Source organism: Schistocerca nitens, chromosome 6, assembly GCF_023898315.1.
Source record: "Schistocerca nitens isolate TAMUIC-IGC-003100 chromosome 6, iqSchNite1.1, whole genome shotgun sequence".
NCBI classification, from domain to species: Eukaryota; Metazoa; Arthropoda; class Insecta; order Orthoptera; family Acrididae; genus Schistocerca; species Schistocerca nitens.
Window position 1 is genome coordinate 677,667,654 of NC_064619.1, and position 25,415 is coordinate 677,693,068.

At 42.6% G+C, this 25,415-nt stretch overlaps 1 protein-coding gene across 1 annotated transcript in view; it reads right to left on the reverse strand.

Annotated features, from left to right (window-relative positions):
- LOC126262458 (Bardet-Biedl syndrome 4 protein-like) overlaps window positions 1-25,415 on the reverse strand; it is a 135,837-nt gene that overhangs the window by 59,117 nt on the left and 51,305 nt on the right. The window contains exons 7-8 of the mRNA XM_049959114.1: window positions 1,434-1,556; window positions 632-803 (exon numbers count right to left, since the gene is read on the reverse strand). Of these exons, the coding sequence (XP_049815071.1) occupies window positions 632-803; window positions 1,434-1,556 (295 nt within the window). The remainder of the gene's footprint in view (window positions 1-631; window positions 804-1,433; window positions 1,557-25,415) is intronic.

A 25,415-nucleotide genomic window follows, 5' to 3' on the forward strand; every position in this document is an offset into this window, starting at 1 on the left:
AGAATCAATATTACAGAAACAGCAATGTTTTACAGTGCAAGTAAAGAAAAAACATCTGAAAAGTGTAAATATGTAATTATGTCATATAAAACAATATTTTTTTGTCATTTGTTGTCTTATTTCAAAATTATAATTAAAAGATTCTCAAAAAACTGAATTTTCAGGACCAATATCTTGCCAGTATGAATGTCAATAACAAGCAAAAACTGTCAGTATCCTCAATTCCCAGGATGGATGAACTGTCTGTATACATAATTACAATACAATGAAAGGGATAGATTGCTACTCACCACATAGTGGAGATGCTGAGTTGCAGACAGAAAAAAAGACAGCTAAACAAACAGACTTTTTGTTGTGCCTGTCTGCGACTTAACATCTCCACTGTATAGTGAGTGGCAATCTATCCATTTTATAATATATACATAATAAAGTTTGTATGGAGTCCTACTCATAGCTGGCCAATATTTTTCCACTACATTTCAGATTCCCCTTCTTTTCTGTGACAAAATTATACAGTTTGAACAATTCATATTCCTTGAAACAATGTCACTGTGTGCCACTAGTTAGCTTTTTATAAATAGTGTACAATTCATTGAATATTTTGATAACTAATTCAGTATAATAAACTTACGAGCAAGCAGCATAAATGCATTCCCATATCTATGGTGGAGATTTATCGATGCAGACAAGTAATGAAAAGCTGATGCATACTGCTGTGTCACTAAATGAACCAGTCCAAGGTTGTATAATATTTTCCAATCAAAAGGAGACAGGTGATTTGCTCTCTTAAGGCAGCTGATGGCCTGAAAATACATAAGTCATAATTGTAAAAAGAAAGTAATGTGCTGAGTTAAGAAGTGGCAAACCAAATTACAAATAGTGCTCAATGGAAATTAGTTACACATTATTAAGCAGGAGGAAAAAAGGGTAGTACTCTTTATACTGGAGCCAATAAGATTTTTAAGATGGTGACAGAGACGAAAAATAACACTAAATAAATAAGAAGGGACAAAAAACAATTGAGAAGAGAATGGAGAAAATAATTTAGAATTGGGATCATTGACAGAATAAGAAGATTCAACAAAACAATGGAAAAACTTTTACCACATAATGTCACGTTGGCAATAAGGTCATTAAATATGAAGCACAGATGCAAACTGACATTTGATAGTGGAAACCTTGGGCATTGTTTCACTGCAAGGACCAACCTGCTATTCAAATTACCTGTATTTGATCTCAGAAAATCAAAGAAAATCAAAATTAGGGTGGTATGATGAAAATATTAATACACGATGACAAGGTCGAGGTGTTTAGTCTGTGCTCTGTGAAGGTTGTACAAAATGCAATGAATGGGCAGGAAGAAAAGACAAGAAATGAGAACAGAACAGTACACTGAACTTGCATTTTGTATTTGTAATACCACAATGACTTACTGCAATGAACTTTTTCATTTCAAAAAAGCACATTCCAATGTTACTCCACAATGGTGCTGATTCAGGTGCATACTGAGTAGCAATTTTGTATTTTGATAGTGCTACCTCACAGTCTTTATGGTCCTGAAACAAATGAAAGTAAGGCCTTTTTGAGTAACAATAAAGCAATTGGAATTAACACTCCTGAAAGTTTTATGACACACTACCATAAACAATATTTTATTAACTTTCACAATATGACTGCCTCTTACGGGGAGGGGGCTGGGGCCATTTTATACATTTTCCACTTGAAAGGTGGTTCCATTAATGTCTTTACTTCGTTCCGATTCACTTCTGGACATGACCTTTTCACTTCAGCTTTCTTATTTGAATGTTAAAATATTGTCTGTCTTTAACTACACGTAACGGCCAAAAGAGTCTCCACATAAAAGGAAGTTTGCATTTGATACTATTACATGGCGATTTCTCTTGTTGCACAGATCAATCTTCCACAGCATCCCTGGTAACTGTTGCAGTTTTAAACTGATTGCTACAGAACTTAAGATTAATATTAAATTTCTTCACTCTTTTTATTTTGTACACCACAAACATGGAAACAAAACTGAAAAGCTAAAGTCACAGACATCATATGTAGTAATGTCTGATATTATCAGGAATGGAGAAAGCAATCTTTACAAATCTTAATTCATGACAACAAAAAATAAAGTAGTGTGTTTATAAGCTCTGTTATCTGTCACGGCTTTCTTCAACATATATGTGGAATCTTTCTGACAAAGTGACTGACAAAACTCAAGAAAAATCCATTTTTCTGGTTGCCAAGCATCACTGAACCAAAAGAGCAAGTGACTACAGCAAGAGGCCACAAGCTACGCACATTTTAAGGCAAGTAAAAGTGCAAATATTAAGAAACCAACACTTTTGAAAGTGGGGGAAATTGCTATTTTTGTGGGGCATGAAAGAAATATTCAGTTTTTGTGGTCACTTCCACATCTGATCTCCTTCAGCAAGATACAGGCATATAAAATTAAATTTCACAGTAGCAGAGGGGGAGTATCAAGGATGAACTCAACGAAATTAAGAAACTGGGAGATGGTACAGAAACACTTAGAAACAGTGGATAGAACCTGCAAGTCTTAAGCAGTACGGATGTGTTAAGAGAATAACATGCGATAGAATTTCAAGAAAAATGCATGAACTGAAGCTCTAGGGCAAAAGACCAAGAATTCAGAAAAAAGGAGAGGACTGGAACGGGTTGGTGGTGGAACAGCACTTCAGAAAATACAGGAAAATTGTGAGGTTAATATATTGAACAGACCAAAACAATGGTGGAAACTGTTCCTGATTGTTTTGATGATGATGGACAGATTACTTTCGTAATCATCAGGCCATCTCAATGGAGTCTACTATTCACACACAACGCTATTCTCATTTGGATAAGAATGATTGCCTTCTCACCCATCAATGTATTTATTCCTTTGGTTAGAAAAATATGATAAATATGTTGCTGTCAGTCCTACATAGCCTGAAATATCAGCAACCAAATGACACAAGGAAAGCTGTAATATGTTGCTGCTCCCATAGCAGACTACCCTTGTTTACATAAGTCGTACCTCTACCCTTACATCAAATGTAAAGTGCATCTTATAATTACACAGTGAGTCTTCCACTCTGCAATCGAGTGTGCACAGTTTTGGAAATTCCAGACAGACTAAAACAGTGTGCCAGATTGGGTCTCCAATCCACATAACCTTGCCTTCACAGGCAATGCTCAACTGACTGAGCTTCCCACACCAATATCAGAAATTTGCTGCATTAACACAACAAAAATCAATGAGCAAAAAATTTGCTATGAACATTAAATTCCATAGAGGAATGTACTGGATCTTATGCCTGTATGCCACATTATAGACTACATGAATAATAAAAATGATTGAAGAATGAAGCTGTTGTTGTTGTGGTCTTCAGTCCTGAGACTGATTTGATGCAGCTCTCCATGCTACTCTATCCTGTGCAAGCTTCTTCATCTCCCAGTACTTACTGCAGCCTACGTCCTTCTGAATCTGCTTAGTGTATTCATCTCTTAGTCTCCCTCTACGATTTTTACCCTCCACACTGCCCTCCAATGCTAAATTTGTGATCCCCTGATGCCACATAACATGTCCTACCAACCGGTCTCTTCTTCTTATCAAGTTGTGCCACAAACTCCTCTTCTCCCCAATTCTATTCAATGCCTCCTCATTAGTTATGTGATCTATCCAGCTAATCTTCAGCATTATTCTGTAGCACCACATTTTGAAAGCTTCTATTCTCTTCTTGTCCAAAATATTTATCGTCCACGTTCCACTTCCATACATGGCTACACTCCATACAAATACTTTCAGAAATGACTTCCTGACACTTAAATCTATTCTCAATGTTAACAAATTTCTCTTCTTCAGAAACGCTTTCCTTGCCATTGCCAGTCTACATTTTATATCCTCTCTACTTCGACCATCATCAGTTATTTTGCTCCCCAAATAGCAAAACTCCTTTACTACTTTAAGTGTCTCATTTCCTAATCTAATTCCCTCAGCATCACCCAACTTAATTCGACTACATTCCATTATCCTCATTTTGCTTTTGTTGATGTTCATCTTATACCCTCCTTTCAAGACACTGTCCATTCCGTTCAACAGCTCTTCCAAGTCCTTTTCTGTCTCTGACAGAATTACAATGTCATCGGCAAACCTCAAAGTTTTTACTTCTTCTCCATGGATTTTAATACCTACTCCGAACTCATCTTTTGTTTCCTTTACTGCTTGGTCAATATACAGATTGAATAGCATCAAGGAGAGGCTACAACCCTGTCTCACTCCCTTCCCAAACACTGCTTCCCTTTCATGCCCCTCGACTCTTTATAACTGCCATCTAGTTTCTGTACAAATTGTAAATAGCCTTTCGCTCCCTGTATTTTCCCCTGCCACCATAAGAATTTGAAAGAGAGTATTCCAGTCAACATTGTCAAAAGCTTTCTCTAAGTCTACAAATACTAGAAACGTAGGTTTGCCTTTCCTTAATCTTCCTTCTAAGATAAGTTGTAAGGTCAGTACTGCCTCACGTGTTCCAACATTTCTACAGAATCCAAACTGATCTTCCCCAAGGTCGGCTTCTGCCAGTTTTTCCAATTGTCTGTAAAGAATTCGCGTTAGTATTTTGCAGCTGTGACTTATTAAACTGATAGTTCGGTAATTTTCACATTTGTCAACACCTGTTTTCTTTGGGATTGGAATTATTATGTTCTTGTTGAAGTCTGAGGGTATTTCACCTGTCTCATACATCTTGCTCACCAGATGGTAGAGTTTTGTCAGGACTGGCTCTCCCAAGGCCGTCAGTACTTCTAATGGAATGTTGTCTACTCCCGCGGCCTTGTTTCGACTCAGGTCTTTCAGTGCTCTATCAAACCCTTCACGCAGTATCGTATCTCCCATTTCATCTTCATCTACATCCTCTTCCATTTCCATAATATTGTCCTCAAGTACATCGCCCTTGTATAGACCCTCTATATACCCCTTCCACCTTTCTGCTTTCCCTTCTTTGCTATCATCAAATATAAACAATTAATTTTTGCAAATGTAATGTATTGGATAGATAAAAAAATCTACTCAGAAAGCACAGGGGAGCACACACGTAAGGGTATTAAAGTGGGCAATCTTTTGGAGCCAGTGGCTCGCTCCTTCTTCTGGCAGAAGGCTTGAAGAGGAAGGAAGAGAGGTGAAGGAAAAGGACTGGTGAGGTTTAGGAAAAGGGGCAGAGTTGGTTTAGGAAAGGGGGCAGAGTTCGGAAAAGTTGTCCAGAATCCTGGGTCAGGGGAGACTTACCAGGCAGGATGAGAAAGAAAGACTGACTGTTGGAGACTGCATCAGACGAGATTTGAAAACCCAATCAAATGAAGATAGAATGTGATTTATTTATCAGATATAAGGGATAAACATTAAAAAAATGTCAACTGCAGAAAAGCAAAATATGAGAATGATAAAAGAGACACAAAGCAAATTTTTATGAAGGAGACAAAGTAATGGAAACAGAATAGGAAATGCTTCAAAATGGGGTGGGGAGCAGTATAGTAGAAAGCAGTTACACAATAACAGAAGAAATTCTGATCAGTTATGGGTGGTGCATCATGGCAGTCAAGAACCTGCAGTAGAGATCTGTACCAGTGTAGCTACACAGTGCAGGTTCAGGAGCACAGAATCCAAACTGATCACATGGTCAAGCCAGAATCAAAGAAGTAACTATTGTGTTGCAATGTATACTCTATCGCATACTGAGTATCATCAGTATAGACTGTGTGTGACCATTAACTCTTACTGAAAGCTCAGCATTTAAATTGTGAAAAAGGAAGGAAGGAACATCAGAGTTTAACATCCTGTCAACAATGAGGTTATTACAGACAGAGTACAAGCTCAAATCAAGGACAGATGAGAAAGAAACTCAGTCATCCACTTTCAAAGGGAACATCGTGCCATTTGCCTTGAGTAATTAGGAGAAATCATGGAAAACCTAAGTCTGGATGGCCTGACTGGAATTTGAATCGTCATCTTCCTGAATGTGAGTTCATTATACTAACTTCTGTGCCACCTTGGTCAGTGCTTACATTGTGAACACAGAAAAAATCTATTTGGGAGAAAATGAGTGATACAGGTCCAAACTTTGTGTGTATGACAAATTAAAGAATCAACTTTAGCTGATTACCACTGAACATTTGTTTATGACCTAGACATTCATGTCAAAACAGCCCACAATGTATTTGAAATGGTGGGTCTCACAACAAACATTAATGGAATAGAATGGCATGGAACATAGCAAACAGTGGTATAATGAGAGTGACTGAACTTAATCTCACTACACTTACGTTATAGTCAAGTACGTTGAGTTTTTTGGGCTTCTTAATTTAATTTTTTTCTTTGTTTTCATATGAAGGTTGCATGAGAATTAGATACTGCCATGAGCTGTACTGCACACAGTGAGAAGCAGTGGTTACCATCACTGTCTGGTGTGCTGTATGTTGCCAGTTCAAATCTGATCACCGGCAAATATTTTTTATTCAGTATTTACCATTTCTAGAAGATTCTCAAAATTTCTTCTGCTTGTAATGTTTGCTACTCTAAAATATTCTATTTTTGTATGAGCAGCAGTTTTCTCCATCCCGGGGGCAGTTCTGTTCTATCTATACATTGATGCCTTGAACAAATGTGCTTTCAGTGCTAAGTGTTGTACTTCACTGACAATTCTGTTTCAGATTTTGACTCAATTGTGTCAATGGTTTTCCTGTAAGTGTTCTCCCACGGGATGGAGTCAATATTTGAAAGAGAAATATTCACAATACACAGGCTAACAAAAAATCCAACAATGCACATGGTCATCCTAAAGCATTTTTATTACAAAATTTGTTTCAATAGTGAAAGAGCTAGCTACATTAAGGGATAGAATTTCAGTTTTTTTTTTTCCCCCTTAAAGTTATTTGCCACAAAAGAAAATGATATGTAAAGGAAGTGTGTGCTGCCTTCTAATTATTGTTATACTGTTTATATGCATATGTTATCTTGAACAATTAAATACTGAAGTTGTGAAAGGTTTGTTCAATATTTCTTCCACTCACTCAGGTCCTTGCCTTGTGTAGAACATACTGCAGTAACACGCTGATTACTATACCTACTGCCCAAAGCGGATGTAAGTCAAGCCGCTTAGCCAGCAGCATAGTGCACACCAACACTCAAAACGGTGTACCTGCAACTACCTGAGGTGGTCACCAGGGGTAGCTCTGTCACTCACCACCATACCAGGTCTGCTCTGCACACACAGCTCCATGCCAGCAACACCTAATGTGGATAGCATCTTTATATGGGCGTGCATGGGGCTCAAGGACCTCAGTTATTAATGTCTTCGAGAAATGTAAACTACTTTCACTGTTTTCTTATGGGTGTTATCCTGTGACCCAGTAAATTGTACCTCTTTTTCATGTGTTTCCTTGTGTAACTAATTAGAACACAAGTAGTTACATCAAGGGTAGAATTTTTGCAGGTTTCAGATTCTGTAGTCTTTCTGCCATTCGACTCTCCCATGGAGGCTTTATTCCAGTCCCTTCTGCAACAGCTGTGTTGGATCAGTAGTTAGCTATGTTGACACAGACTCAGGTGCCGCCACAGAGGTCTTTGAGGCTCTTTCCTTATGGTGGATACCGCCTCATATGTATCACTTGCTGTGCCAGTTACCTCTTCTATAAGAAACAGTGCCACTTTTCTTTGGCACTGTGTGTTGTTTCCTATCCTATTACCACAAGCATATGCATATGGTTGCTGCACGTGGTGAATTCTAACAATGTCACAAACAGAAACTGTATCAAGCTTACGTGACCAAGCTTTATGGCCACAGTCATGCCAGTTCAGTGTTATGTGTGCACAATGATCAGAGATGCAATCTTTCATCCTGGCTCAGATAAGGAGGTGCATCAACTTGCCCTTCAGTTTGAGTATCCTATGTTACAAGAGGTTTTGAACATTGCACAGTCGTTCAATGTCTCCCATGCTGTGGGCCGCCAGTTACAGGGTTGGAGTTATGTTGCCATTGTTGATAGTGTGCAAGCCAATCAATTGGGCTGATATGGACAAACATGTTGTCGGCAACAGGAACAGTGAACACCACTTTCTTTGTGTCCTCCTTGTTTCCTACAGCATGAGCTCGTGGCTTGACCCAAGTACTGGGTATCTTGCCCCAAACAAAAAAAGGTCACATAGCAACGGTACGTCAATCTTTAAGCCCCCCCCCCCCCCCAAAGAGTCACTGCAGGAATCAATGGGCATGATATTCATAATGTTTCATTGTTATATTCACCATTGTTTGCAGGCCAGAACAATTTTTCAAATTTTTCATTGAAGCGCAGGTGATGGATAAGCCATTAATCCTAGAAGTTGACGTGGGGGCACCAGTGCTCCTACTCAACATAAAAACGTACACCAGGCTGGGGTCCCCACCACCACTGACATGTGTCGAGTGTCACTTGGCAAGCTATAACCAACAGCAGATTCCTATTATTCTCAGCCAAGCCACAGCTGACACAGTTTACAAGTCAGTAGTCCATTCCATTATACACATAATTGTTAATGATGTGAGCACTGAAAATCTGTTTGGGTTAGGTGCCTTTGCTTCCTTTAGTTTTTCTATCGTGGATGCGATGCATCTAGTGTTGGACCACATGTCTTTTCATGAAATGGGTCCCTTGTCTTCTGAGTTTTCAGATCTGTTTGCCCGAGAGTTAAGTTGCACAAACTATTTCATGGCACATATCACACTCAACCCTCTGCCCGTCCTTGTTCTTGGCATCAATACTTTTCAGAAATAAACTTGGTCGAACCCTACCTTTGGATCCTGTTAGGCGCGGAATCAAAACAGCATCTCTCTCTCTCTCTCTCTCTCTCTCTCTCTCTCTCTTTCTCTCTTTAATTGGACAAAAATAACTGAAGTCATAAGTGCCCATGTCATAACCTTAAAGCGCGAATAAGTAAAAGAAGTTAAATAAGCGACTATACATTAAGCCCAATCGATAGAAGCAATGAGCTAAAAACAAAGACTTCCCCTTGAAGAAAGGTCCACAAAATACACCTCAGAGACAGCAGAGGTCCTGAACCAAAGATTAAATGTCCTTCGCCATATTGCTATGATGGATAAAAAGTAAAATGTGGACTACAACCAGCGTGACATTTGCTGAAACAGTTGATAGCTCAGACAGCACCTATACACTGGAAAATAAGTGGTAAGAAAAAAAAGGCATTTGGTCAGAAAATGATGAACCTTCAAAGGTTGATGACAATAAGCAGAAAGTGGTGGGGGATCACCACTTAACAAATGGTGATAGCTAGGAGGACAGTACCCAATATGCAAACTAGCTATAATGATCTGCTCGTGATGAGAGGGCCGAGAGGAGGTTGGCCAAGCTGCTGGGAGAGGTTTAGTTCCCCAGAGCTTATTCCATGGAGAGAAAACCAGTGATGAACCCAAAGTGACACCACCTGCAAATAGACAACAACGTAGGACTCATCCAAAGGACTGGAAGAACTAGCAGGCCAAGGTAGGATGACAGCAGCCTTGGCAGCAGAGTCAGCAGCCTCACTTCCTGTCAGACTGACTGACGTGACCAGGATCCCACCTGAACATCACAGTGGCTCCCTCAACAGCAAGCAAGTGGAAGCTTTCTTGCACCTGCAGTGCTAAGAGATGGACTGTGTATACCACACAGAGCTCTGAAAAGCACTGACAGAATTTGAGCATATGAAAATTGAAAAGCCTGTGTCACCAGATATAGGGGGTGGCCTGACAGAGGGTGAAGAGCTCTGTTGTAAAAATCAAGCAATGTTCTGGAATCCTACACTGAAAATGGTCAGTGCCAATGATGAAGGCATGCCTGACACTACAGCCAGTCTTAAAGCCATCAATGTACAGAGAGGTGCTATCACTAAGTTGCATGCAAGGATCAACTTACAGTGACAGATCAAATTCAGCGTAGTGTCCATAGAAAGCGAATGAAGTCCAAGATAAACATGGGCTGCCACATAAAATCAAGGCAGTGAACAGTTCACACCCACTGGGAACTTGGAAGGTAGTGTGAAGTTAAGTTTCTGAAGCAGTAGTAGTCAAAAGTGAACTCTGGGAGGTAACAGAGAAGAAGAGCCTGCCCCACTGTGTCAAGGGCAGTCAAGGGAGGCATCAGAGAAGAAGGCGTAGGACGGGTGGTGGGGCATGGCTGACAAACAGCATGTGTATCCACTGAGGAAGACATCATACCAATATGACAGTGGCAGTTCAGCAGCTTCTGAATACTCTCTCAACGAGGCTAATGTAAAGGGCACCAGAGGTCAAACATGTTCCACAATGGTGGATTTTGTTAAGACTGTGTAAGATGGATGGATGTGAAGATGAAAAAACGAAATAGACATAGGCTAGTTTTGAATGGACAAGGGATCAGTACAAATGGAGGAGGGTGGTGGTTTGATCCGCTCCCCAGGAAGTACCGTTTAGAACACGTAGGACACTGAGGGACAAGGTACAGCGTGGAGGCAGGTAAGACACATAGGAGGACCAAGAATTTTCCTGTCCAGCATGAGCCCTAGGAGTTTCATATGCTCAGTGAATGGAAGAGCAACAGGTCCAAGGCGTAAAGGCAGTGGTAGAAACCTGTTGCACTGCCAGAAATTCATAAAACGGTTTTGTCAGTGGAAAAGTAAAAGTCATTGTCGATGCTCCATGAGTAAAGATGATCAAGACATTGCTGAAGATGGCACTCAAGGAGGTAGGTCTGTGGTATACTGCAACAGGTCGCAAAGTCATCAATGGAAAGGGAGCCAGAGATGCCTGGCGGGAAACCGTCCATGATAGGGTCAATGGCTATAGCAAAGAAGATTATGTTTTGTTTTAGGGCACAAAAACCACTAGTTTTCCTCCTGGATAAAGGTGTTCAAGAAGGCTGAGCCCACACGTACCCAGAAAACTCTGTACTTTAAAAATTCCTGAAGGAAATGCGACAGGTGGCCATGGAGGCCCCACATGTATAGGCCCAACATGTATAGAGTACGGAGGATACCAGTTCTCCAGCAGGTGTTGTAGGCTTCCTCCATATCCAAAAACACAACCACAGTCTGGTATTTCTGCAGAAAACTGTTCATAACATGGGCTGACAAAGTGATGAGATGGTCCATTGCAGAATGGCGCACTCAAAATCCACACCGTGCAATGGCTAGTAAATTGTGAGACTCGAGCCACCATATCAGCTGACCATGAATAAAACTTTCCATCACCTTGCAAACACAGCTGGTGAGAGAGATAGGGCAGCAGCTAGAAGGAAGGTGTTTGTCCTAACTAGACTTAAGTAGGGGTATTACAGTGGCTTCATGCCAGCATCTGGGAAACGTACCATATGCACAAATGCGACTGTTTATTTGTTTGTTTTGTTTTAGGGCACAAAAACCACTAGTTTCATATGTGCTCATGTCAAAACTGTGGAACACCAAGACAAAGAAGAGTTCAAAACGACTACATGTCGATCTCAATCGACAGAAGTGAAGACAGCTAAAAACAGGGAGAAAGGTCTATAAACCACGCCATAAACAAACGGAGGTCCAGAACTAAAATTTAAATGGCCTTCACCATATTGCTACGACGAATAAAAAGTAAAATGTGGTTGACAGCTCATGTGTCATTCACTAAAACAGCCAATAACTCAGAAGGCTAACATAAATGAAAGGTAAGTGGTTAAAGGAAGGGCATTCCATCACGAAATGATGGACTGTCAAAAGTTGAGTGCAATGTGCACAGAGTGGTGGGGGACCACCACTCAACAAATGACAATGGCTAAAAAGACAATGCACAATACGCAGCCTAGTTAAAATGATCTCCTCATGGTGACACAGTCAAGAGGAGGTCGTCCAAGCTGCTGGGAGAGACTTAATAACACGGACCTTGTCACCATGAAGGGAGGACCAGTGGTGATGCCAAAGTGACACCACCTGCTGACAGATGGCTACAAGGAGAACATCAGGAATGTATGAACTAGCGGGCTGATGTAGAAGGACTACAGCATTGGCAGCAACATCAGCAGCCTCATTTCCTGTCAGACTGACATGACTGGCAACCCACATGAACATCATAGTGGCTCCATCAAGAGTGAGAAAGTGACAGCTTTCCTGGACCCATTGCACTAAGGGATGGACAGTGTACAGCACACAGAGGCTTTGAAGGGCAGTGAGTGAGTCTGAGCAGATGACACAATTGTAAAGCCTGTGTTACCCGATGTACTGCATGGCCTAATAAAGGGCAAAGAGCTCTGCTGTAAATACTGAGCAATGTTCCGAAACCAAAACTGAAAAACGTCAATGCCAATGACAATGGCACACCTGACACCACGGTCAGTCAAAGAGCCATCAGTTAGATGTGAAAGAGCCATCAGTTCGATGTGATGGTCATGAAACTGAAGGCAAAAGGGAGAGGCTGGAGTGGTGTCCTTAGCAAGCGAATGAAGGCCAAAGTGAACACAGGCTGACACACAAAGCCAAGGCAGTGAAAGGTTTGCACCCACCGAAAAGTTGAAAGTAGTGTGAAGTTAAGCTGCCTGAGAGAGAGCTGAAAGCAAATTCCAGGAGGTAACAGAGAAGAAGGACGTGCCCCATATTGACGATCAAAGCAGTCATTGAAGAAAGAGGTATAGGATATGTGGCTATGCATGGCAGACAAGCCACATGCATATCTGCTGAGGAGAAAGTCAAGGAACTAGGACAGTGATAGTTTGGCAGCTTCTGAATACAGACTCTCAACTGGGCTAGTGTAAAAGGCACCAGTGGCCAAACAGATGCCACGATGGTGGATAGTATTGAGGCGGCGTAAAAGGGACGGACATCCAGATGCATAAACGAAACACCCATAGTACAGTTTCGAATGGACAAGGGACTGGTACAAATGGAGGAGGGTGATTTGATCTGCGATCTGCACATCAGGAAGTACCATTGAGGACACTTAGGACACTGAGGGACTGCATATAGTGGGCTGCTGCGTAAGACATGTGGGAGGACTATGAAAGTTTCTTATCAAGCATGAGCCCAGGAATTTCTTAGTTTCAATGAACGGAAGAGCAACAGACCCAAGACGTATAGATGGTGGAAGAAACCAATTGCACCACCAGAAATTCACACAAACAGTTTTGTCGGTGGAGAAACGAAACCCACTGTTGATGCTCCATGAGTAAAGATGATCAAGACACCGCTGAAGATGCCGCTCAATGAGACAGATCTGTGGAGAACAGCAATAGATGGCAAAATCATCAACGAAAAGAGAGCTGTAGATGCCCAGTGGGAGACAGGTCATTATAGGGTTAACGGCGACAGCAAAGAGAACAACACTCAGGACAGAACCCTGAGGCACACCATTTTCCAGGATAAAGGTGTCCAACAAGGCAGAACCCACATATACCTTGAAAACTCGGTCTTTTAAAAATTCCTGAAAAACAGAAGTCCCACGTGTAGAGAGTACAAAAGATACCAGTCCTCTAGCAAGTGTTGTAGGCTTTCTCCAAACCGAAAAACATGACCACAGTCTGAGATTTCCACAGAAAACCATTCATGACATGGGTGGACAAATTGACAAAGTGGTCAACTGCAGAACGGTGGACTCGAAATCCACACTGTAGTGGTTAGTAAATTGCGAGTCTCAAGCCACCATACCAGCTCGACATAAATCATACATTCCATCACTTCGCAAACAAACCTGATGAGATAAATGGGTCAGTAGCTACAAGGAAGATGTTTGTCCTTACCAGGTTTAGGTATGGGTATGACAGTGGCTTCATGCCATCATCTGGGAAACATGCCCTCTGCCTATATATGGTTGTATGTATTAAGCAGGAAGTGCTTGCCTGCAGCATCTGAATGTGAACATCGTCTGGCTCTGGGGTGGAGAATCGGGATGAAGTGAGAGCACGATCTAGCTTCCTCATAGGAAAGGCAGCATTGTAGCACTCATGATTCTTAGAAGAGGATGATATTGCCCAAGCCTCCTCCCCTCGTTTCTGATGGAGAAGGGCAGGACAACAGTGGGAGGAGCTCAAAATCTCCGCAAAATGGCGACCCAATGTGTTGGAGATAGCAATAAGGTCCACGATGACATCATCTGCTACTGTCAGGCCAGAAATTGGGGAATGGATCTTGGTCCCAGAGAGCCGTCGGAAGTTGGCCCACATGATGGAAGAAGGAGTGTAACTGTTAAAAGAACTAGTGAATGAAATCCAGCTAGCTTTTTTGCTATCCCGAAGAACGTGACAACACTGTGCACAATACTGTTTATAATGAACACAGTTTGCCATCGTAGGATGATGGTTAAAAACACAGTGAGCACATCAGTGTTTGAATTGTGTTGCAGCGTGCCTCAGTCCTCAAAGGACCAGAACACGGCGTAGTAAAGAGGAAGTGCAAGAAATGGAACATTCTCTGATGGTACGGATAACATTTGTAAAATATTCTACCTGGTCATCACAACTGCAGAAATGTTGCTCGTTGACCTTCACCAGGGAGGAGTAAAACCTGTAGTCAGCCTTAGTAAGCTGCCATTTTGGTGTGCACATTGGCGGGGAAGGAGTCAGCAAACGGATAGCATATGGGAATTGGCCACTTGTGTATGTGTCAGAGAGAACGGACCACTCAAGACAATGGGCAAAGCTGGGCAGTGCAGAAGGATACGTCCAAATGGGAACAGACGTGCGCTGAGTCTGAAAGGAACATGAGTGCTCCTGTGTCAAGGCAGAAGAGGTTAAGTTGATCGGGGAGATCAGCCAAGAGGGCACCTCTATGATAGGTTCTGGGAGAACCCCTAAGGGGATGGAGCACATTTAAGTCGCCGAGCAGCAGAAAGGGGTGAGGTAGCTGCCCAATAAGCTGGAGGAAGTCTGCCCTGATGACATCGTATGACGGAGAGATGTAAATGGTACAAAGGGAAAAGGTCAAGTGAGGAAGGAAAATGTATGCAACAGCTTGAAGGTGGGTAGTCAGGGAGAAGGGATGACTATGAACATCATGTCTTATGAGCAGCATGACTCCCTCATCAGATGGAATGCCGTCCTCAGGGGGAAGGTCAAAATGAACTGGGAAGAAATGTGACAGCTCAAAGCAGTCATGGGACAGAATTTTTTTTCCTGAGAACAAGTTGATACTGTGATTCTAAGAGCAGCCATAAATCCTCTTTGTTGGATCGAAGACTGTGAATGTTCCATTGGAGGAGATTCATGACGAGGAAAAAATGAAGGGATGTCACCTCAGCAGCTGCCGAGTGCCAGCCTTCAATGAGTTGCTGCTGCAGGGCACGGAGGCAGGAGGGTCCTGCTCCATGATATCTACAGAAGTGTCGGCATTCTCCTTCTGTTGGTCTGCAGAGGCCAGGGGAGAAAAAAAGTTGATGATGCGCACCAACGACATGGAGGTTGGCCAGGCGAGGGTATCACGTGGTGATACCATTGAAGAAGCTCTCCAAGTCTGTGAAGGAGAAGACCATTTGCATTTGTTTGACTTCTTGGAGTGTTTCCAGTTGGCAGAGAAAGACTCAGATGTTGGTTAGCTGGAGGGACTTAGGAAGTCTTCATGTGAATATTCCTTCTGTTCTTTCCAACTTGCCAATTGTGTAGCTGGTGACTTCACACTGTGAGCCAAAAGTTTGGTGGTGTGTTGAACAGCTGGAGGAGGAGACAGGGACACCACCGTGATGCTGAGTGACTTCACAACCACGGTGCTAAATTTGAGGTTGCATGTCTGCATGGCCACATCCTTTGTGGAAGGAAATGTAGCAATAACAGTACTGTAGGTGTGAGATGGTAGAACACAGGGTTTCCAATGAGCCAACAACTTGTGAGCGACTGGATAAGGCACTTTTTCCTTCATCCAGATCTCCTGGACAGCCCGCTCATTGAGATACATGGAGCAATTGCAAGAGGAGGCGGCATGGTCGCCATTGCTGTTGATGCAGTGGGAGGAGGAGACAGACAATCACCCTTGTGAGCACTGCTACCACAGGTTACACATTTGACCAGGTGTCAACATGACTCTCAATTGTGGCTGTAACGATGACCCTGGTAGCAGCACATCGGGTTCAGAATATACAGTCTGACTGTGATACTTCATAACCTCCTTTGATCTTTGATGGAAGAACCAGTCTATCAAAGGTGAGCAAGAGAGTATGTGTGGGTACTAAGGAGGCATCTACTTTTTTCATCACCCGATGGATTGCTATATACCCTAATTAGAGAGGTACATTCGGATTTCAGCCTCGGCCAGACCATTGAGCAGCCTAGTGTAAATAACACCACAGGACGAATTCAGCGTTTTATGGTCCTCAATACAAACGGGACACCCATGGAGGAATGAAGGTGCAAACAGCTGTAGTGCTTGAAAATCTGAAGTAGTCTCCAAAAGCAAAGTGCCACTATGTAAATGAGAACAGGATTTCACAGGGCCAGCAATTACATCAACACCTTTCTGAATAACAAACTGATTTACTGTAGTGAAGGACTGACCGTCTTCAGTATGTGAAGCCATGAGGAACCATGGTGCAGCTAGGAGGATCTTTGAATAGTTAGCCTCATTCCGTTTATGTTTCGTAGCTATTGACTGTGAAGATGATTGGTTCATTGTGAGAAAATCCCCCATGACTGCCAGATGGTGTGCTCCTTCCAAATGGGGGCCTTTTTCAGAAGAGGGCACACCCACCTTAGGTGACTGTTCACACCTCAGGTCACACCTCCCAAACAGCTGACAGAGGGACCAATCAGCAATTTGAGAACTTATCAGCTCAAGTAATCCAGCCTCCCTGGGCCTGGCCTGTACCAGGGGGTACGTGCGAACCCTACCTGTTGGCCTGTGGCTGGGAATTATGCGTTACCCGGTCACTTGTTACGCATCAGACTCGTGGGCCAGCCTTCAGGAGTGCGCAGGGAGAAAGAAGAAAAAGAGGAACCTCAAATGCCAAAGTGGAGGAACAGTAGGAGAAGGTGAACAAAGAAAGGAAAAAGGAATGAAAAACAGTGGAGAGTATTATGATATTAACTACCGAAAGCGCAGAATACATTTACAAAAATAGCCCTGACATGTTCCCCAAGGAAGGGGGAAAAAAAAAAAAAAAAAGAGGATAGACATGCAGCACGCAAGGCAAAAAAATGCTGCAAAGGCTGGGGCCCCATGGTAGTCAAGCACAAACTCGCTAAAGAGTGGCGAGCCCCTGGGGAGGCACAAATGTGACTGTATGAAGGAGAAAGTACTTGCCGGCAAGTGAAAGGTGTTACAACATCTGAATTTGAAAATGGTCTGGACCTGGGGAGGAAGATCGGAGGGAAGTAAGAGCATGGTCTAGCTCCCTCATAGCAATGGCGGCAGTGTGGCATTCACAAAACCTGAGAGGACAAGGATATCACCAGAGTCTCCACTCATTTATGAGGGAGAAAGGTGTGGTGATAGTGGGTGGAGCTTGAAATGTCTGCAAAATATTGGTCCAAGGTGTTGGAGATAGCAGTAGGCTCCACAATAACATCACCTGCTATGATCAGGCCAGAAATTGGGGAATGGACCTTGGTTCCAGTGAGCTGACGGAGGTTGCCCCACATGACGGGAGAGAGACTGAAACTGCTAAAAGAATGTGCAAATGAAATCCAGCTAGCTTTTTTGCTCTCCTGAAGAATTCAATGGCACTATGCACATAACTGTTTATAAAAAAAGACCGTTCACCATAGTAGGATGATGGTTAAAAGCGTGGAGAGCACATTCCTGCATGCAAATCACATCGCGGCATGCCTCAGTTCATGACGGGACCAGGACACAACACGGTAAAGATGAAGTTTCGAGGTATGGAATGTCCTGCAGTCATTAGGATAACATTCATAAGGTAATCTACCTGGTCATCACAACTGAGCAAACGTTCGTCGAAGGTCGCCAGGGAGGAGTAAAGGTTTCAGTAAGCCTTAGAAAGCTGCCAATTGGATTTACATGCTGGTGGGGCAAGAGTCAGCAAATGGATAGCACATGGGAAATGGTCGCTCACGTATGTGTAGGAGAGAAAGGACCACTTGAGACAATGGGGAAGCTTGGCAGTGCAGAGTGGGAGGTCCAAATGGGAACAGGAATGCATGGAGCCTGTAAGGAACATGGGTGCTCCAGCATTAAGGCACATGAGGTTGAGTCGATTGAAAAGGTCACCCAAGAGGGAAACTCTTGGAGAAGTGTGCTGGTATGTGTGGCTATAGCGAGGTCATCAGCATGGCAAAACTTTTTGCTAGTAGTGTTTGGCATATCACTGGTACACAGGTTGAAGAGAACCTGTCCTTGGAGAAGCCAATTTTTTATGGTAAATAACTTACTCTGTTTTGTCCAACACTAACCATGAAGTAATGGTTGGTTAACATACTGCCCGCAAGTTTTGTCAGTTTCTGCTTGGGAGATGATTTTTAGTTTCACCAGTAGTCCAGCTAGCCACACAGTATCACATGCTGCTAACAGATCAACAAAGGCCATTAATGTATTTAGTTTCTTTTGGAATCGAGCCTCAATGTAGGCACTCAAGGCTAAAACCTGTTCATAGCAGCTGTGCTGGCTTCTGAAGCCAGCCTGATATGCTGGAATTATATTATTTATTATTCCTTGAATTCTGCTAAGGATAAGTCACTCCATTAGTTTGAAGGATGTGCTTAGCAGTGCAACTGGGTTGAAACTTGAGGGGCCGTCTACTTGCTTTTCACACTTGAGGATTGTTAGTGTTATGTGCAATTCTGAACTGTTGAGCTACTTTTCCAGACTTGAGTGCATCACTGTAGAACCTCTTCACCCAAGTTCTTCCATGTTCCCCAGCATAGTCTGTTTTATAAATTCATGTAATATCCCATACAGTCCTGCTTCTTACCACAATTTTGCTGCGTTGATAGCCTCATTTATCTCTCTTTCATTAAAGGAACCTGGTAAGGTGGTGTTATCATGAAGGTAGCTATTTCTTCATTCAGTTCATTCTTTATCTTTTCTTTGGTGGTTGTGTCCATAGAGACCTTCTTAGCTCTTGATCCGATGAGTAATGCTAGTTCTGGTGGTGTTTTCTTTGGCTGCTGACAGCAAAAATTCATTGCAGTTCCAAGTTTCCTTAATAATGTGCATGCCTTTCTGCTTGAACGAATGAAATTTAAACTGGAAGTCAAGTCCATCCATTTCCACTTTCTGGCTTCATTCAGTGCTCTAGGGTTTTCAGTCTGTTGGTATTCTGCATATATGTTTTTTGTTGTGTCATCCCAGCAAGGGATGTAATGTTTCCTGAGCCCTCGTGGTACATTGCATTTGGATGCACCAATGATGACTCCCACAAATCTCTTGTAGCTTTCTACTTTTGGGGCTATCCAACATAGGTTGCTGTCAACCTCCAGTGTACTGATCCCAGTTAACTTTCCTGGAACCCATCTTTGCTTGTTAGTGGAATTTATTATAGGTATCTAAAGCCCTGTATTTATTATTGTAGGGTGGTGCTGGCTTCTTTGGAAGCTTTTTAAGACTTTTCTGGTATGACTCAAAGGAAGTGTGTTTTAATCAGTGGAGAGAAAGCACAGGTCAGGTTTGGTACCAGTCTGCCACCTAGCAGAACCAAAGGTTTTCATTTCTTTGGCATCATAACTAATACTAAGTTTTTTTCCTTCTACCTGTTCTACTAGTTGCTCTCCATTATCGTCATCGTTTTATAACCTCAAGTGGCATGACAGCTGTTGAAATCACCTACGTATATACATGGCTGAGGTACAGAGGGTAAGACTGGAGTGGCCACTGGATATTCAGTGGTTTGTAGACTGAAACAACGGTTAAGCCACTCAGCTCCAGATAGATTACTTCAGTGCCATGAATCTCCCTTAATATCAGGGAGCTTATATGATAGAGGCATGTACTGATGATGGCAGGTATCCTACCATCTTGAATCTGCAATCTGCAGTACAGAAGTGCATTGACAAATGCGGGTACTAGGGATGACACTAGAAACATCGGTTTGTGTAGCAGCATTGGTTTTCTGTACTGGCTGTTTGAGAATGGAAGCAAAGGAGGCAACAAAAATGGGTAGCTGCATGGCCTACTAGATCTTTTTGGTTTCTCTATAAGGGATGCACTTTGTTGTTTTTATCTCCTGGTTCTTCCTTTCTTCAAGCAGTCTCTACTCAAGACTGTGTGATCCCCAGAGCTGCTGACACACTTTGGAGGAGATGAACAACCAACTCCTTTGTGGGTGGCCTTACCATAGTTGCAACAAGTGGTTTCTCCTTTACAACTAAGAATAGTGTGCCCAAAGCACTGGCACTTGAAACAGTACACTGGGTTGCAGAAATAAGGCCACATGCTTAGGCAAAGGAAATCTATCATGACATGGTCTGGAAGTTTTGTGCTGTTAAATGTAGTATAAATGAGTCTGGTCTGATCAGATTGCCATCCACCCTTTTCATTATGTTTGGCATGTCAACAATGCCTTCTTTGGCCCACTCAGCTTTCAGTTCTTGCCTCAGAATCTCAATCAGATCCCTCCAAGGCACAACACCTTTGCTGTAGTTCAAGGTATTGAGCAGTTCAGTTTCTATTGCATACTCCCCAAGTATTGAGTTTTCTGGAAGTTCTTTACTTGTTGGAAACTAACAGTTACTACCAACAGCATTCCACAACACAATTGTCTGATTGACTTTCTGGTGTTTTTTTTTTACTTGTTGGAAATTAAAAGTTTCTACCAAGTGTTTCAGTGCACAATCACTTGACAGATTTTAAATTCACTGCAATTCCCTGTAAACCTTTTTGAATGTAAAAAGGGAAACTTTGTCGAAGATGCCTTCCTCTTAACAATTATAAAATGCATTCTGACCAGCAACATGTGTTCTGTTACCATTAACGTACGTACTCTGAAAGATCCCTGAGTCAGGAGGATGGGCCACATAAGCCCTATTGCTGGATTGGGTGCCGATTCCCATTCAACTGGGAGTGAAAGAATTTAATTTTGAGGGTTCTATCTTGGTCACATGAGCAGCTAGGGAAATACAGGTCTGCTCAGACAGAGCCCTGCATGTCTGAGTAAGCTTTAACAGCTGAAGAATGGCAGGTTACCACTAACAAATGTTCCATCCCCACAGCCATGCACCTCATACCTTGATATTTAGGGCTTTTTATAGAGGTTTTTTCCTTCTTCATGGTCCAGGCAGACAAGCCAAGATGCCCATTGCCTATGAGACAGAACGTCCCTCTGACACACCATATAGTGGTCTCTGAAGCATGTCCGTAGCTCATGGCGACAGAGGACTGCCAGCACTTACCAGTCCCCACCTCAGGAATCCTGGGATTGCCAAATCCATACCCACCAAATGAATGCTCAGCCCCTGAGGGAAAAGTGGCATACTATCACAAGTTTATTCCCAGAGCAGCTACTATCGCCCACCCTTCGTATCTACTGCTTTGGAAAAGTGCTCCTGTTGTTTAGTGTGCACCCTGTGAGCATGCTTTGGTGTGGCTTAAGGATAGTCTTCACACTGTAAAATGTCCTGCAAAATTTCAACCTGGCCACAGAGACATCCCAGTACAAGGTAGGGGTTGTCCTGGCCCATCACCATTCAGATGGCATTGAATCAACTGCCTTTGTGTTGAAAACACTCAGATTGGCCCAGTGACATTATTCTCAGGGGGGAAAAGAAGCTCTTGCTCTTGCTCTACGATTTAAAAAAATTTCATGTGTTGTTGTATGGTGCAAAAATTTCATTTAATTGTCGACCATAAGCCCTTTGTTTCTCTGTTTAACCTATTGGTGTTCTTACTGGACAAAGCTGCTTATCACTGCAGTGATAGACTTTATTCTTATCCTGGTACAATTTCGAAATCCATTTTTGTCCCACATCACAACATGCAAACATGGATGCTCTTTCCCTGCTCACCATGCGCCCTGATCACTCGTCTGACCAGGAGGGACTGCTTGGTTTTCAACTAGATGCAGAGATGAGGCACATGGTGAATGGCTCCCCATCACCAGTTCCCATACTGCTCTGCTACAATGGAGGATCCAGTGCTCCGGGAGGTAATATGCAGTACACAACATAGGTTGTCCAACTATCTATTGGGCTGGGCATTGAACCCACTTTGGAATTTTATGAGTTGCACCACCACCTCTCCCTCTTGTAGACCGATGACTGTAGCAGTCTGGTCCCTTCAATCCCACAACCTCCCTCTTGGATGGCGTTATTTTCCCGTCGATCAAAGGATTTACTCCCTGCATTGTGATTACAGCTGCTCTGTGGCAGGAGACCCTCTGTTTATTACACGAGGGTCAATGAGGGGCTCTTTCACACAAAACTGTCAGCATGCTGCCATGTGCTTCTGTCGGGTAGCAATCCAGAGGTGGAACACTTTGTTGTAGCCTGCTGCAAGTGTTTGGGTCAGCAGGCATTACCAAGCAATGCTTTTTTGCCATGGATGGCCCCTACACAGCCCTAGGAAAAAATCCACTAACATTTTTCCAGTCCTTTTTAGACACTCCCTGGTTATTAGCAATTGATGCTTTTTCTCATTTTCCTTATGTTATTCATCATTCGTCTGTGACAGCAGATGCATGTCAAGGTCCTGGTGAAGATATTCAACACAGAAGGCTTGCCTTGCATTACAGTTTCAGACAATGGTCCTCAGTTTGTGGCACAATCCTTCGAGTACCTGCATACACACAATGGCATTTGCCACATCACAGTGCCATCTTTCCAATCGCAGTCGAATGGTGGGGCAGAATGCCTTGTCCAAACATTTAAGAAACAGATGTGTACATATGTAGAAAATTTCCCAGCCAATAAGGCCCTCACATTTATTTTTTAAGCTCTTACAGAGCGACACCAATTGGTGCCAGGAATCCCACTGAGCTCCTGCATGGCTGTCAGCCACAGACACTACTCAACCTCTTGCTGCCAGGCAGGCATGTCCCAGTGGCACCAGTTTTGCCAACATCACAGTTGGCACACCACTCTATGCCAGGGTATTTGGACAGTGCCCACCCCAGATTCAAGTCCTCATCCACTGCCAGCACGGTCGCCTCATCCTCACAGTTCACACCAAAGATCCTCGATGTATGCTATCGGAACCAGCTGCTCCCTGAGATGGGCACAAGATCCCCTCCTCGGGCCCGATGCCCCATTCTTTGTCAGCCGTGGGCACTCTGGGTGTCGAATGGGCCTGGCTGTGCCCGTCTACCCTGACAGTGAGGGATTCGTCAGCACCGATGGCACAATTTGCTTCCTGTCGCCAGTGCCTCTCACTGGGCTGAGCAGGTAACACTGTCAGTAGGGATGGAAGCTGGGTCTCTATCACCAGAAACTCTCCACTGCAGTCCATCATCATCGCTTTGTGTGCAAGGTTCCCTTATCATAGACTCTTGACATCCATATGGCTCCTGCCCCCTGCTGCCGGTCCTGTGCACTTTCATTTGTACTCGCTGGTCCTGGCAGATCGGGAACTTCTTGTGCCTTTGTTTCCTGCCCCTGGCACCACTACAGATGCCACAGATGTCTCTTCAGTCACAGCATTATAGACAGTGACACCTGGTCTTACACCCCACAAGGAAGGAGACGTGTAGTAACTCACCAATTATTACACCTACTGTTCATAGCATACACATAAGTCAGGTCACTATGACAAATGGAGTGCACACTGGCATTCAAACAGTGTGCCCACAACTACACGAAGTGGCCCCTAGAAGCAGTTTAGTCAAGGACCGCCGTCACCAGGTCTGCTGTGCAGCACTACACAAGCAACACCTGATGTGGGTAGTGACTTTATGAGGGTCAAAGAAATTGTATCTCTTTTACACCTTTGTTTCCTTGTGTTCCCAGTTAGAACACATACCATGTAACTTTTGTCAAGGATATGTATTACAAATACGAATTTGGCCATAAATAAATTCAGCTACTGTCACTGCTAATTCCTCAATGCAGAAACTACATATTAACTTTTTGCATTATAAATGGCCACTAATAAACTCACTTTCACAGTCTGGCACTCTGCACTGTGATGTGGCATGGTACTAATGTTTTGTCTGGCGACCTCACCATTTGATGGAACATTGCTGTTCCACGACACAATGTATCTTTGACATCCAATACCAATCTGTCTTTAGAACAGTAAGTTGCAGACCGTGATCACACAATGTACACAACAACATTTGTTGGCTGTTTGGAAACAGGGACCTACATGGTGCCCAGACTCGCGCATCTCATACTACAAACGCCTGCACCATTTTGAGGCTTCTCTTATTTTATTTCCTTTACTTTATTCCATTTTCGATCATTTGCTTTGCATTTCTTTGTCATTACAATTTTATGCTTAGCTACAGTTAAGAGTATTTGTTTCCTTTAACATCCATCTCTTATCCGAGAAAAATATAATTCCAATATGCAAAATTGTTAGTGTGTACAATTATTTACTTGATATTTCTTGACAGCCACACATTTCACAAAACAAAGACAAATGTCTGCAGATTATGCCTTACAATATCACACAAAACAATTAAACAACATAGTTTTGAGGGACACTCTAGTAACAAATACAATGGAGCCTGCTACTACTACTCCAAAAACACTCTCCTTCGTCATGGATTTCCACAGGAAGGCCCTATCCAAGTACCCATACAGCAGTTTTGTCTTTTACTGTGTTAATTTTGCATTTGTAAATTTTTCATTTTCTTTATGAAAGTAGTTGTTTTTCTTCATCTTTCCTGTTTCATCTTTCTTCTGAGTTCATTAACCCTAGCAATATGAGTGCATTTTGCATAACATGTACTACCAAGAAGGGGTGGGGGATTGCTTTATGCTAAAAAAATTAATTAACTGTCATTGACACAACATACTTTTTAAAGGCATGTAGATGTGTAAGAAAGGTCCTGAATCTGAAAATTTGAATATGCCATTTGCTGTTGAAAGTCAGGCTCACCACTAATCCTTAAATTTTTGGGTTAAGTTTTTCTGAAAAATTTGAAATAGTTGTGGAATCTGGTATAAGAAATCATTAAAAGCAATAAACATTTTTTAAAAATTTTACAATATGAATAACAATATTATGAAAAGGAAAGTTGCTACTCACCATGTAGCAGCGATGCTGAGTTGCATATAGCCAACTGAAGCCACACAGAGGCTGCAGTCATGTGTGAGTGAGTTGTGTTTGTGTTAGTGAGTGAGTGTGTGTGTGTGTGTGTGTGTGTGTGTGTGTGTGTGTGTGTGTGATCTATTTTCAACAAAGTCCTTGTTGACTGAAAGCTTTAATTGTTAACAGTCTTTTTGTTGTGCCTATATGCAACTCAGCATTTCCACTATATGGTGAGTAGCAATTTCCTTTCCCTAACATTGTTACATTCCATCCTGGATTTTCCGTTGTTTGATTTAAAATATATAGAACATGGTTAGATTAT